The 14,939-nt window shown below is 33.2% G+C and overlaps 1 protein-coding gene across 1 annotated transcript in view; it reads left to right on the top strand.

The window, feature by feature from the left end:
- The window catches only part of Syx1A (Syntaxin 1A), an 84,939-nt gene that overhangs the window by 65,736 nt on the left and 4,264 nt on the right, over positions 1–14,939 (top strand). The window contains exons 4-9 of the mRNA XM_090162882.1: positions 228–302; positions 382–455; positions 3,714–3,822; positions 3,887–3,960; positions 4,851–4,988; positions 6,322–6,432. Coding sequence (XP_090019008.1) covers positions 228–302; positions 382–455; positions 3,714–3,822; positions 3,887–3,960; positions 4,851–4,988; positions 6,322–6,432 — 581 coding nt within the window. The remainder of the gene's footprint in view (positions 1–227; positions 303–381; positions 456–3,713; positions 3,823–3,886; positions 3,961–4,850; positions 4,989–6,321; positions 6,433–14,939) is intronic.

Genomic DNA, 14,939 nt, shown 5'->3' with positions numbered 1-14,939 from the left:
ATATTTTATAAATTTGACAGAATATTTGTAAATATGTAAATTTTTAAAAATTATAGTATGCTTGAAACGATCCATTTTAATAATTTGATATTTCCATGTCAACCTCTCCATTTTGGACGTACCTTTATGTGTACTGAATTTAAACCCCTTCTCGACCCGCTCTAAGACTTTACTATTGACGCATTTCTGACCACTGGTAACCGCACTATTTGTTTTGCTTTACGCAGAGGTCAAGCAAGAACTTGAGGATCTCATGGCTGATATTAAGAAAACAGCGAATAAAGTTAGAGCCAAGTTAAAGGGTACGTTTCATCCGCAACATTTTACGAATTGCGATTCTATTAACTAATTTTTTAAATCAAAATGGTTAATTTTGGGCAGTTATGGAACAAAATGTGGAGCAGTTGGAGCAGACGAGTATGATGAGTGCTGATTTTAGGATACGCAAAACGCAGGTGGGTTTTTAGTCATTTTGACGCTGTAAAAAGTGGTCGAAGATTGTAAAAAGCAAAGGAGCGTTTAGCATAATTTAGCACTTGACAGTAAAGAAGTGGTTTAGCATAATTTCGCACTTAGCAGTAAAGAAGTGGTCTAGCATAATTTCACGATTCGCTGAGAAGAAGTGGCTTAGCATAATTTCGCACTTAACAGTAAAGAAATGGTTTAGCATAATTTCGCACTTAGCAGTAAAGAAGTGGTCTAGCATAATTTCACGATTCGCTGAGAAGAAGTGGTTTAGCATAATTTCGCACTTAACAGTAAAGACGTGGTCTAGCTTTATTTCGCACTAAACAGTAAAGAAGTGGTCTAGCATAATTTCACGATTCGCTGTGAAGAAGTGGTCTAGATTAATTTCGCACTTAACAGTAAAGAAATGGTTTAGCATAATTTCGCACTTAGCAGTAAAGAAGTGGTCTAGCATAATTTCACGATTCGCTGAGAAGAAGTGGTCTAGCATAATTTCACGATTCGCTGAGAAGAAGTGGTTTAGCATAATTTCGCACTTAACAGTAAAGACGTGGTCTAGCTTTATTTCGCACTAAACAGTAAAGAAGTGGTCTAGCATAATTTCACGATTCGCTGTGAAGAAGTGGTCTAGATTAATTTCGCACTTAACAGTAAAGAGGTGGTCTAGCATAATTTCACGATTCGCTGTGAAGAAGTGGTCTAGCTTAATTTCGCATTTAACAGTAAAGAAGTGGCCTAGCATAATTCCACCCTTAACAGTAAAAGAGCGGTCTAGCGTAATTTAACAATTCACAGTAAAGAAGTGGTCTAGCATAGGTTCGCACTAAACATTAAAGAAGTGGTCTATCATAGGTTCGCACTTAACATTAAAGAAGTGGTCTAGCATAGGTTCACACTTAACATTAAAGAAGTGGTCTATCATAGGTTCGCACTTAACATTAAAGAAGTGGTCTAGCATAGGTTCACACTTAACATTAAAGAAGTGGTCTATCATAGGTTCGCACTTAACATTAAAGAAGTGGTCTAGCATAGGTTCACACTTAACATTAAAGAAGTGGTCTAGCATAGGTTCGCACTTATCATTAAAGAAGTGGTCTAGCATAGGTTCGCACTTAACATTAAAGAACAGGTCTAGCATAGGTTCGCACTTATCATTAAAGAAGTGGTCTAGCATAGGTTCGCACTTAACATTAAAGAAGTGGTCTAGCATAGGTTCGCACTTAACATTAAAGAAGTGGTCTAGCATAGGTTCGCACTTATCATTAAAGAAGTGGTCTAGCATAGGTTCGCACTTAACATTAAAGAACAGGTCTAGCATAGGTTCGCACTTATCATTAAAGAAGTGGTCTAGCATAGGTTCGCACTAATCATTAAAGAAGTGGTCTAGCATAGGTTCGCACTTAACATTAAAGAAGTGGTCTAGCATAGGTTCGCACTTAACATTAAAGAAGTGGTCTAGCATAGGTTCACACTTAACATTAAAGAAGTGGTCTAGCATAGGTTCGCACTAATCATTAAAGAAGTGGTCTAGCATAGGTTCACACTTAACATTAAAGAAGTGGTCTAGCATAGGTTCGCACTTAACATTAAATAAGTGGTCTAGCATAGGTTCGCACTAATCATTAAAGAAGTGGTCTAGCATAGGTTCGCACTTAACATTAAAGAAGTGGTCTAGCATAGTTTCGCACTAATCATTAAAGAAGTGGTCTAGCATAGGTTCGCACTTAACATTAAAGAAGTGGTCTGGTATAGGTTCGCACTAATCATTAAAGAAGTGGTCTAGCATAGGTTCGCACTAATCATTAAAGAAGTGGTCTAGCATAGGTTCGCACTTAACATTAAAGAACAGGTCTAGCATAGGTTCGCACTTATCATTAAAGAAGTGGTCTAGCATAGGTTCGCACTTAACATTAAATAAGTGGTCTAGCATAGGTTCGCACTTAACATTAAATAAGTGGTCTAGCATAGGTTCGCACTAATCATTATAGAAGTGGTCTAGCATAGGTTCGCACTAATCATTAAAGAAGTGGTCTAGCATAGGTTCACACTGCTATGTGAGTAATTCTGTAGTTTAATTCTTTAACTATTTTAGGGGTGGTGAGAAATTAAAGCACTACCAAAGCGGGGATACTTTTAGTGGGATAATTCCTCAAAAACCACTGTATTTCACACTACATTTAACAACTGGTTAGAAAAATGAGGGGAGGGAATTATGTATTGCCCCAAATTCCTGAAAACGTTATACTCCCTTTAACCTGTCACCATTTCTCTATGCTGTCACATTGTCAAGTTGCGTAGCCGAAATAGAACCATGCGTACGATTAGAGCGCCTCTCCAATTGGCCGAAGAATAGCCAATGACGACTCAGTATTCCCGAGTAGATGATGGCGTGGCTAGAGCAATTCGTCATTGGCTCTTCTAGGGCGAATTAGAGAGCGGCTCTTAGAGCGTCATAAAACCGATAAATTTAGTCCTGTCTCTACGACAGCCACAAGGTAATCCATCAAGGATCCTATATGTTGAATTTAGGAGGATTCAAGTGTACCTGGAGAAGAATTCGGGGGGCCACGGGAGAGGCTGCTCAAAGCCTCAAACCCTTGGACATAAAACTACAACGGAGCCATCTACTGGGGAAAATGTGAACTATGACCACGTGTTTGGTTTAGGAACTGGATAAAAAATTATATTTTTATGGCACCTAGAATCGCTACGACAGTTGTCAAAGCAACAATATTTCCCATAATTAAATTTAAAACTTAACATTCATTGCAACTTTCTTTGAAATTATATAGTTTTAGAGCCAATTTCTTCGACGTGGCCTAAGCTAAAAACCGTTAAAGTTCGAAATACTGTCTAGCAGATGAATGTTTTGGTAACTCCTAGGTTACTTTGAAGCTTTGTAGGTGGCTCTAAAAACGTTATGTCCAAGTATTTGACACAGCAGGCGACAGCTGTAGCCGAGCCGCGAGGCATTGGTCGGGGGAATACAAATTTCTTCTCCAGGTACACTTGAATCCACCTAGGTTGAATCTATGTACATTTTATGGCTTTATGGTGTGCTCTAATCAATTTTTAAAACGTTTAAAGGGTTGTTCTGTAAAATTATTTAGAGTTTTCAGTAATTTAGAGTTTTCAGTAAATATATTACATCTAAATCCTTACGTTGCAGATAATAATCAATGAACGAAATTTTGGCATAAAGAAATGAATAACTGATTAATAAACTTATTTCTTTGGCGATTTAGCATTCTATGCTGTCTCAAAAATTCGTCGAAGTAATGACGGATTACAATAAGACGCAAACCGACTACAGGGAAAGATGCAAGGCCCGAATTCAAAGGCAATTAGAAATAAGTACGCCATTCTTTAATCAAAACTTCATTACGTCACATTGGATAACTCCATTTTTCCCTAACAGCGGGGAGAATGACCACTAACGAAGAATTGGAAGAAATGTTAGAAAGTGGAAATCCCGCCATATTTACGCAGGGAGTAAGACACGCCTCTTTGCTACAATTGGTTCTCTATGAAACGCTAGATGGCGCTATGTCCTCGCTGATTTTAACTTTACGTTTGCAAATAGCCATTTCGACAAAACCCTTCTTCAATTAATTTACACGTTGATAATGTCAGCGGGATTTTTAGCCTAAAGATAATTTAAATAAATATTACACATAGTACGCCATTTTTTGATAAATTCGGTAATAATGTACGATAATTTTCAAATTTGACCTAAGTTAGGTTATAATGGTAATTATCACCGTTAGAATTTTCTGTTAGTGAAGATTATGGAAAAAAATCGTAAAATTTATCTTTCTTTAATTTTCAAAAGAACGATAATTATTTTCTTAAATCGACTATTTTCGGTCCTTCTTACTATAATTGCATTTTCACGACCTGGCAACGCTGTTCTTCTTCCAACCAACCAGCCATAATAAAGATATTAACCCAATAAAAAAACCTACAGTGGCGCCATCTAACAATTCAATAGGATTATAAGTAACATAAGAGAGATAAGTATGACAGTTCGTATTCCCACAACGCTAAGATTTTGAATAATAGTCTGTTTCGCCAATGACCAAATAAAACCTTATGTAACTAATGACTGATAACGCAATTGACTAGTGAATTAACGATTTTTGTAGTTAGTTACTTTTTGATTTCAGTCTGTGGATCTAAATGCGTTTTTGCTACTACTTGTAGACACGAAACTAAGCTGGTAATTATGAAAGTAAAAATGGACGAATTTCCGGTTCCGAAACTTCGGATTACGCAATAGCTCCACGACAGACTATCGTTAACCAAAATCATTGTCATACTTATGTTAATCACCTAACTTATGGTAGTACATGTCAACTAATTTCTTTCGTAAATTCCCGCAGATAATGATGGAATCATCTCAAGCGAAACAGACGCTGGCCGACATCGAGGCTCGGCATGCTGACATAATCAAACTGGAAACTAGCATCAGGGAACTGCATGACATGTTTATGGACATGGCCATGCTTGTGGAAAGTCAAGTACGTGGCCCTCGCCGACTTCATTACTTTTTCAATACACGCTTTCGTCTATTCGAGAGCGTTAAAGGAAATATATTTAAACCCGGTAGTGCTTATTAAGAGCAGACGACACTTAACGGATCTCATTGGCCACAGCGCCAAGGTTGAACATAAGGATATTTTTTTTAGTAGTCAGCCTGACTAGTGAGCCTCATATCTCAATTTATTTAAGTAGTCACTGACTAGTGGGGGTAAAAATGGAGGTATAAAAACAAGAACGACAGCCAACACTTTGCTTTACCCGTCAGAATTAAAATAGTAATTTATTATCACTTGAGTTGCGTGACTTTGGCCGATCACAATTTTTTAAATAAAATGGTATTGATGAATGATAAATTTATGATACGCCATATTTGCCATTATTTACGAATATTTAGGTACATTTTTCACTAGACAAAATGATTAGTGAGCCCCCAGATTTAGATTAATTTTAGTAGTCAGAGCATTTGTTTTAGTAGTCAAATACCGTGATTAGTGCCTTATGTCCAACCCTGAACAGCGCCATCTATGCATACGCGTTAGAAATAATTTAGATAGGGTGTCCTAAAAAATTAATCCCGTTTTTAAGCTACTTTACTAATTACATTTTTATAAAAGAAGTATTCGATAAATTTATATTTTAGTTACAAATTTGAAATTTTTAAAAGGGACACAGAATCTTTTGAATTTTTCTGGTTTCTCGCCCTAGTCTCCGGAAATAGGGCTAGTCATTGACAGAATTTGAGTGATCGGATCTGCTAGTACTAAGTACCGAAAAGGAGGAGCTACCTAAAATTAGGGTTGAAGTTTTCAAATTATTCTGTGTTCCTTTAATTGTAGGGAGCTCTGAATTGTTTATTTTTCAATTCGAACAACTGTTAGCTTACTAAAAATTTTAAATTTCCCAAAATCTCAAGAATTAATTGTAACAAAAAACGAATTTAAAAAAGATTTCGAATGCTCATTTTTTAATTTTGGCGTCTTTTACGTAACTTCCTTTGTCGTCTGCTACAGAGTTTGCAACTATAATGATATTCTCTGGCTGGGGACGATGGAAGTTACGTACAGAAAATAAGCTAACTTACGAATATTTCCCACTAGCAGCTTTTCCTAATTTACCTAGTTCCAATCGCGAGCCAAGGCTTAACTTCGGGAGCCAAGGTTTAACTTGTGGAGCGAATGTCGTAGATGGCGCTAAGAGCTTAACGCGTCTCTCGAGGGTCGTCTTCTTTTATGAAAGACGCGATATATTAAAGGTGTTTTTTCTCTTTATTTCGTTCGCGTCCGAATTTCCGCGTGGGCTTTCAATAAACAGGGTGAGATGATTGATCGGATCGAATACCACGTCGAACATGCCCGTGATTACATCGAAACTGCCAAGCAAGACACCAAAAAAGCGCTTGTCTATCAGAGCAAAGCTCGAAGGGTAAGAAGGCTCCTTCTCATATTACGCGCGCTCTTTGCTTCACCTACACCCTCCACTTCATTCGAGCAACGACATATTTCAGTCGTGATGCTTGTTGTATATGGTATGTAGTAGACTTTCAAACACTCGAAATCCCTGTTACCTTCGACCAATACCAACGGCGGGGATTTTTCGGTCTCCACCGGAAATGTAGTCCGTTAAATAAAGTGATCGATATTAAATATTATTAGATTAGATGTAGGTGAAATTTATCGTCTGCCACCGATGGGGTAGTCACGTAAGAAATTTGGTGTACAAGTAGTGAGAAATCGAAATAATTATTTCCGGAAATCTATAACTCCACAAAAAATAGGAAATATTGGAAATCCAAGAGAAATATGGGAAATCCAAGAGAAATATGGAAAATACAGGATAAATATTGGAAATCTAGAAATACTGGATAAATATTAGAAATATTTTCGATATTTCTGGAAATCTAGAAATACATTAGAAATAATATAAATCTAGAGAAATCCAAAGAAATATTAGAAATCTAGAGAAATCCAAAGAAATATTAGAAATCTAGAGAAATTCAAAGAAATGTTGGAAATCTAGAGAAATAATCGGAAATATTTTCGATATTTCTGAAAATCGGGAAATCCAAAGAAATATTTTAAATATCGAGAAATCGAAAGAAATATTGGAAATATCGAAAATCCGAAAGAAATATTATAAATCTAGAGAGATAAACGGAAATATCGAGAAATCGAAAGAAATATTGGTCAAAAATCCGAAAGAAATATTGGAAATCTAGAGAGATAAACGGAAATATTTCCGATATTTCTGAAAATCTAGAAATAAACGAAAATATTTCCGATATTTCTGAAAATCTAGAAATAAACGAAAATATTTCCGATATTTCTGAAAATCTAGAAATAAACGAAAATATTTCCGATATTTCTGAAAATCTAGAAATAAACGAAAATATTTCCGATATTTCTGAAAATCCAGAAATAAACGAAAATATTTCCGATATTTCTGAAAATCTAGAAATAAACGGAAATATTTCCGATATTTCTGAAAATCCAGAAATAAACGAAAATATTTCCGATATTTCTGAAAATCCAGAAATAAACGAAAATATTTCCGATATTTCTGAAAATCTAGAAATAAACGGAAATATTTCCGATATTTCTGAAAATCTAAAAATAAACGGAGATATTTCCGATATTTCTGAAAATCTAAAAATAAATGGAAATATTTCCGATATTTCTGAAAATCTGGAAATAAACGGAAATATTTAAGAAGTATCGGAAATATTTAAGAAGTATCGGAAATATTTAAGAAGTATCGGAAATATTTAAGAAGTATCGGAAATATTTAAGAAGTATCGGAAATATTTAAGAAGTATCGGAAATATTTAAGAAGTATCGGAAATATTTAAGAAGTATCGGAAATATTTAAGAAGTATCGGAAATATTTAAGAAGTATCGGAAATATTTAAGAAGTATCGGAAATATTTAAGAAGTATCGGAAATATTTAAGAAGTATCGGAAATATTTAAGAAGTATCGGAAATATTTAAGAAGTATCGGAAATATTTAAGAAGTATCGGAAATATTTAAGAAGTATCGGAAATATTTAAGAAGTATCGGAAATATTTAAGAAGTATCGGAAATATTTAAGAAGTATCGGAAATATTTAAGAAGTATCGGAAATATTTAAGAAGTATCGGAAATATTTAAGAAGTATCGGAAATATTTAAGAAGTATCGGAAATATTTAAGAAGTATCGGAAATATTTAAGAAGTATCGGAAATATTTAAGAAGTATCGGAAATATTTAAGAAGTATCGGAAATATTTAAGAAGTATCGGAAATATTTAAGAAGTATCGGAAATATTTAAGAAGTATCGGAAATATTTAAGAAGTATCGGAAATATTTAAGAAGTATCGGAAATATTTAAGAAGTATCGGAAATATTTAAGAAGTATCGGAAATATTTAAGAAGTATCGGAAATATTTAAGAAGTATGGAAATATTTAAGAAGTATCGGAAATATTTAAGAAGTATCGGAAATATTTAAGAAGTATCGGAAATATTTAAGAAGTATCGGAAATATTTAAGAAGTATCGGAAATATTTAAGAAGTATCGGAAATATTTAAGAAGTATCGGAAATATTTAAGAAGTATCGGAAATATTTAAGAAGTATCGGAAATATTTAAGAAGTATCGGAAATATTTAAGAAGTATCGGAAATATTTAAGAAGTATCGGAAATATTTAAGAAGTATCGGAAATATTTAAGAAGTATCGGAAATATTTAAGAAATATCGGAAATATTTAAGAAGTATCGGAAATATTTAAGAAGTATCGGAAATATTTAAGAAGTATCGGAAATATTTAAGAAGTATCGGAAATATTTAAGAAGTATCGGAAATATTTAAGAAGTATCGGAAATATTTAAGTAGTATCGGAAATATTTAAGTAGTATCGGAAATATTTAAGAAGTATCGGAAATATTTAAGAAGTATCGGAAATATTTAAGAAGTATCGGAAATATTTAAGAAGTATCGGAAATATTTAAGAAGTATCGGAAATATTTAAGAAGTATCGGAAATATTTAAGAAGTATCGGAAATATTTAAGAAGTATCGGAAATATTTAAGAAGTATCGGAAATATTTAAGTAGTATCGGAAATATTTAAGAAGTATCGGAAATATTTAAGAAGTATCGGAAATATTTAAGAAGTATCGGAAATATTTAAGAAGTATCGGAAATATTTAAGAAGTATCGGAAATATTTAAGAAGTATCGGAAATATTTAAGAAGTATCGGAAATATTTAAGAAGTATCGGAAATATTTAAGAAGTATCGGAAATATTTAAGAAGTATCGGAAATATTTAAGTAGTATCGGAAATATTTAAGAAGTATCGGAAATATTTAAGTAGTATCGGAAATATTTAAGAAGTATCGGAAATATTTAAGAAGTATCGGAAATATTTAAGAAGTATCGGAAATATTTAAGAAGTATCGGAAATATTTAAGAAGTATCGGAAATATTTAAGAAGTATCGGAAATATTTAAGAAGTATCGGAAATATTTAAGAAGTATCGGAAATATTTAAGAAGTATCGGAAATATTTAAGAAGTATCGGAAATATTTAAGAAGTATCGGAAATATTTAAGAAGTATCGGAAATATTTAAGAAGTATCGGAAATATTTAAGAAGTATCGGAAATATTTAAGAAGTATCGGAAATATTTAAGAAGTATCGGAAATATTTAAGAAGTATCGGAAATATTTAAGAAGTATCGGAAATATTTAAGAAGTATCGGAAATATTTAAGAAGTATCGGAAATATTTAAGAAGTATCGGAAATATTTAAGAAGTATCGGAAATATTTAAGAAGTATCGGAAATATTTAAGAAGTATCGGAAATATTTAAGAAGTATCGGAAATATTTAAGAAGTATCGGAAATATTTAAGAAGTATCGGAAATATTTAAGAAGTATCGGAAATATTTAAGAAGTATCGGAAATATTTAAGAAGTATCGGAAATATTTAAGAAGTATCGGAAATATTTAAGAAGTATCGGAAATATTTAAGAAGTATCGGAAATATTTAAGAAGTATCGGAAATATTTAAGAAGTATCGGAAATATTTAAGAAGTATCGGAAATATTTAAGAAGTATCGGAAATATTTAAGAAGTATCGGAAATATTTAAGAAGTATCGGAAATATTTAAGAAGTATCGGAAATATTTAAGAAGTATCGGAAATATTTAAGAAGTATCGGAAATATTTAAGAAGTATCGGAAATATTTAAGAAGTATCGGAAATATTTAAGAAGTATCGGAAATATTTAAGAAGTATCGGAAATATTTAAGAAGTATCGGAAATATTTAAGTAGTATCGGAAATATTTAAGAAGTATCGGAAATATTTAAGTAGTATCGGAAATATTTAAGAAGTATCGGAAATATTTAAGAAGTATCGGAAATATTTAAGAAGTATCGGAAATATTTAAGAAGTATCGGAAATATTTAAGAAGTATCGGAAATATTTAAGAAGTATCGGAAATATTTAAGAAGTATCGGAAATATTTAAGAAGTATCGGAAATATTTAAGAAGTATCGGAAATATTTAAGAAGTATCGGAAATATTTAAGAAGTATCGGAAATATTTAAGAAGTATCGGAAATATTTAAGAAGTATCGGAAATATTTAAGAAGTATCGGAAATATTTAAGAAGTATCGGAAATATTTAAGAAGTATCGGAAATATTTAAGAAGTATCGGAAATATTTAAGAAGTATCGGAAATATTTAAGAAGTATCGGAAATATTTAAGAAGTATCGGAAATATTTAAGAAGTATCGGAAATATTTAAGAAGTATCGGAAATATTTAAGAAGTATCGGAAATATTTAAGAAGTATCGGAAATATTTAAGAAGTATCGGAAATATTTAAGAAATATCGGAAATATTTAAGAAGTATCGGAAATATTTAAGAAGTATCGGAAATATTTAAGAAGTATCGGAAATAGTTAAGAAGTATCGGAAATATTTAAGTAGTATCGGAAATATTTAAGAAGTATCGGAAATATTTAAGAAGTATCGGAAATATTTAAGAAGTATCGGAAATATTTAAGAAGTATCGGAAATATTTAAGAAGTATCGGAAATATTTAAGAAGTATCGGAAATATTTAAGAAGTATCGGAAATATTTAAGAAGTATCGGAAATATTTAAGAAGTATCGGAAATATTTAAGAAGTATCGGAAATATTTAAGAAGTATCGGAAATATTTAAGAAGTATCGGAAATATTTAAGAAGTATCGGAAATATTTAAGAAGTATCGGAAATATTTAAGAAGTATCGGAAATATTTAAGAAGTATCGGAAATATTTAAGAAGTATCGGAAATATTTAAGAAGTATCGGAAATATTTAAGAAGTATCGGAAATATTTAAGAAGTATCGGAAATATTTAAGAAGTATCGGAAATATTTAAGAAGTATCGGAAATATTTAAGAAGTATCGGAAATATTTAAGAAGTATCGGAAATATTTAAGAAGTATCGGAAATATTTAAGAAGTATCGGAAATATTTAAGAAGTATCGGAAATATTTAAGAAGTATCGGAAATATTTAAGAAGTATCGGAAATATTTAAGAAGTATCGGAAATATTTAAGAAGTATCGGAAATATTTAAGAAGTATCGGAAATATTTAAGAAGTATCGGAAATATTTAAGAAGTATCGGAAATATTTAAGAAGTATCGGAAATATTTAAGAAGTATCGGAAATATTTAAGAAGTATCGGAAATATTTAAGAAGTATCGGAAATATTTAAGAAGTATCGGAAATATTTAAGAAGTATCGGAAATATTTAAGAAGTATCGGAAATATTTAAGAAGTATCGGAAATATTTAAGAAGTATCGGAAATATTTAAGAAGTATCGGAAATATTTAAGAAGTATCGGAAATATTTAAGAAGTATCGGAAATATTTAAGAAGTATCGGAAATATTTAAGAAGTATCGGAAATATTTAAGAAGTATCGGAAATATTTAAGAAGTATCGGAAATATTTAAGAAGTATCGGAAATATTTAAGAAGTATCGGAAATATTTAAGAAGTATCGGAAATATTTAAGAAGTATCGGAAATATTTAAGAAGTATCGGAAATATTTAAGAAGTATCGGAAATATTTAAGAAGTATCGGAAATATTTAAGAAGTATCGGAAATATTTAAGAAGTATCGGAAATATTTAAGAAGTATCGGAAATATTTAAGAAGTATCGGAAATATTTAAGAAGTATCGGAAATATTTAAGAAGTATCGGAAATATTTAAGAAGTATCGGAAATATTTAAGAAGTATCGGAAATATTTAAGAAGTATCGGAAATATTTAAGAAATATCGGAAATATTTAAGAAATATCGGAAATATTCGGAAATTAGAAATCTGGTGTACAATGTTTTTCTAAGTGGCTACCCCCTCGTCTACACAAATTTCAAACGATTCTGTGGTCATTTATCGTGACCACACCCACGTTTAATACTCCGCCCTAAAATAGGTGAAGCTCACCCTTTTGTAGTTTACCCGGACCTGTTATTTTTCGATGGCCACTGGAGAATCGCGGAATACTCACTTTCGTCTTCTCGGAGTCGGTCATTTCTCATTGGACTTTCGAATCCTGAAATAAGAAAATATGGGATCGAACCGAGCGAGCCTATATTTTTTCGTTTAATTGAAAAACCTGGAGATTCGATTCGATTGCCAGTGGCCTACATTCCAACCTCGCCACTACTTTCGCTCAAGAAAGGACAGAAATTTTTATCGACATCTACAGGGTTACAAGTTGTACCTACTACTTCCCAAAATCATGAACCAAGAAATCCATAAAGGGATTCATTTTCTTTCTACAAGAGAAAAGCGCGAACTCAGTTTTTACGGAGAAAGCGAATGTTACCAAACTATTTTGGGTCAGTCCGTGTGATTTGGACTTGACCAGAATTTGCTCAATTTGTAATTTTAATGATTTTTTTGGACGAATATAGTAGCCATAAGAAACAGAAATTCCCAAAGTTTCGAACACTTTGAAAAAATGTTGCTCAAGCTACTGATTTACTATCTGCGAATGTCATCTTAAAAGACAACCAGTGGCGTGGGCGAAAACTAAGCGGCAGAATCTGCTCAAACTTCACTATGACACAGTGGGCGAAAGGGGGGAAGTTTGGCATGATCTATTTCAAAATGTCGGTTTGTGGCCCCTCCGTACGACGCCAAAGGCAGTAGCTTCAATGTCGCGGTGCAGTTCGAGCAGGTTCTGCAACGTAGTTTTCCACAAGACACTTTAGTTGACCTTTACAATAAAAACATGTCGACGTTAACGGTAATAGTTAGTGTAGCGAGCTGTTGGCTCCAGGGCCGTACTTCCACCTAGGCACACCTAGGCCTAGGCCTAGGGCCCCATCCTTGGATTGGACCCTCCAGTGACCTTAAGTACCGTTAACGAAGGCATGAACCTATCATATCAATCTTAATTAAAATTTTAGAAATTACTAGGTTGAACTGCGTTGAAGATTTTGTTTTACGAATACCAAAATTTACTATATTTCTAAAAAGGGGCCCAGACTCCTTATCTGCCAAGGGGGCCAGGATCTCTAAGTCCGGCACTCGTTGGCTCGCGTGGCATGAAGGGCTTGCCACCACTCTCCTACGCATTGTAACCCGGCCACCTGGATTAATGGTTTTAAAAGTCGCTGGATGACTTAGGCCTAAGGTGGTGCCTTGGGTATTAGCCTAGTTGATTATTATTATTATTATTTTTTGTCTAATTATTATTCACTTCAGAGACCTTATTTCTGACGCCTTATATTATTCTGTATATTGCGTATTTTAGTACGAATTTTCACCAATATATGGCAAACGATGTCCAAACGAGTCGCTTTTCGCTTAGAGATGGTTCCCCCTAGAAATAATTCCTAGAAGTCTTTTGTAATGTTTGGGTAGAGCCGCTAAATTTGCTTTAATTAAACTATTTGCAAAGAGAAAATTTGTTTTCAAATTTTGGTTAATTTCGGATTTTAAAATTTAAATTTGGTATTTCTCTAATATTTTTTGCGTGTAATAACTCGAAGCCGATGCAAATTTCACACACATTAGACCTAAAATGATGCTTAATTCGAATACCTAAATAATAATAAATCTGTATCTATTATCTTTCCTTCAGAATGTTTAATCAAATATCGTTGAATATAAATAGAATTATTTGAAAAACTAGCACGCGTTGGTGGACCCGTTTGAATGTCAGCCACTTTTTACCTACTTGAGATTTTTTCTTCTGTCAACGCCCACCGCGTCCAGACTGAAACACAAACACAAATGGCACCCGAGATAAATCTTTCGATACTTTATCAATCTACTTACAAAAGACAAGCGTAATTGAGGAGTTACTGCGCCAACGGAGACAGATAACGTAACGAAATGCGTCACGGGCAAACGTTTTGACGCATTCAGTTCGGTGGCACTATTACGTAATTGAATCCGGGAGTAAATATCCAAGGATAAAGGACAACAAATGTGACGTGGGGAAAACTACATGGCAGAACCTACTAAAACTGCACCGAAGCTAGTCCGTGTGGCGTAGTACGGCAGTCCCCACAAACGGATTTTCACATTATTCAATATTTCCCCCCTTTTCGCCGAGGTCGCAGTGAAGTTTGAGCAGATTCTTCCGTTTAGTTTCTCCCACGCCTCTTTTGTGGCGCTTTAAAAAGGCATTAATAGACAGGTTAAAAACGCGCTAGAAAACGCGTAGGAGGAACGTGTTGTAGCGTTATATTGTTAACAGACTGTTTAACCTGCGCGTTTTTTAGCGTGGGCTTGACCAGTAAATGATAAAGTAATATGTGAAGATGTGGCTCATAATCAAATCTCATCTGTGCTGACACATTTTAATTTACTGACGATTTCGTTTAGTTTTAGTAGGTTACGCTCTAGATGGTTTAGCGGTAGTGCCTATGATCTAGCGTT

Source organism: Leiobunum rupestre, chromosome 11, assembly GCF_980474605.1.
Source record: "Leiobunum rupestre chromosome 11, qqLeiRupe1.1.hap1, whole genome shotgun sequence".
In the NCBI taxonomy this organism is placed as follows: Eukaryota; Metazoa; Arthropoda; class Arachnida; order Opiliones; family Sclerosomatidae; genus Leiobunum; species Leiobunum rupestre.
The sequence above is the reverse complement of the archived record's forward strand: the minus strand, read 5'-3'. Positions and strand labels throughout refer to the sequence as shown.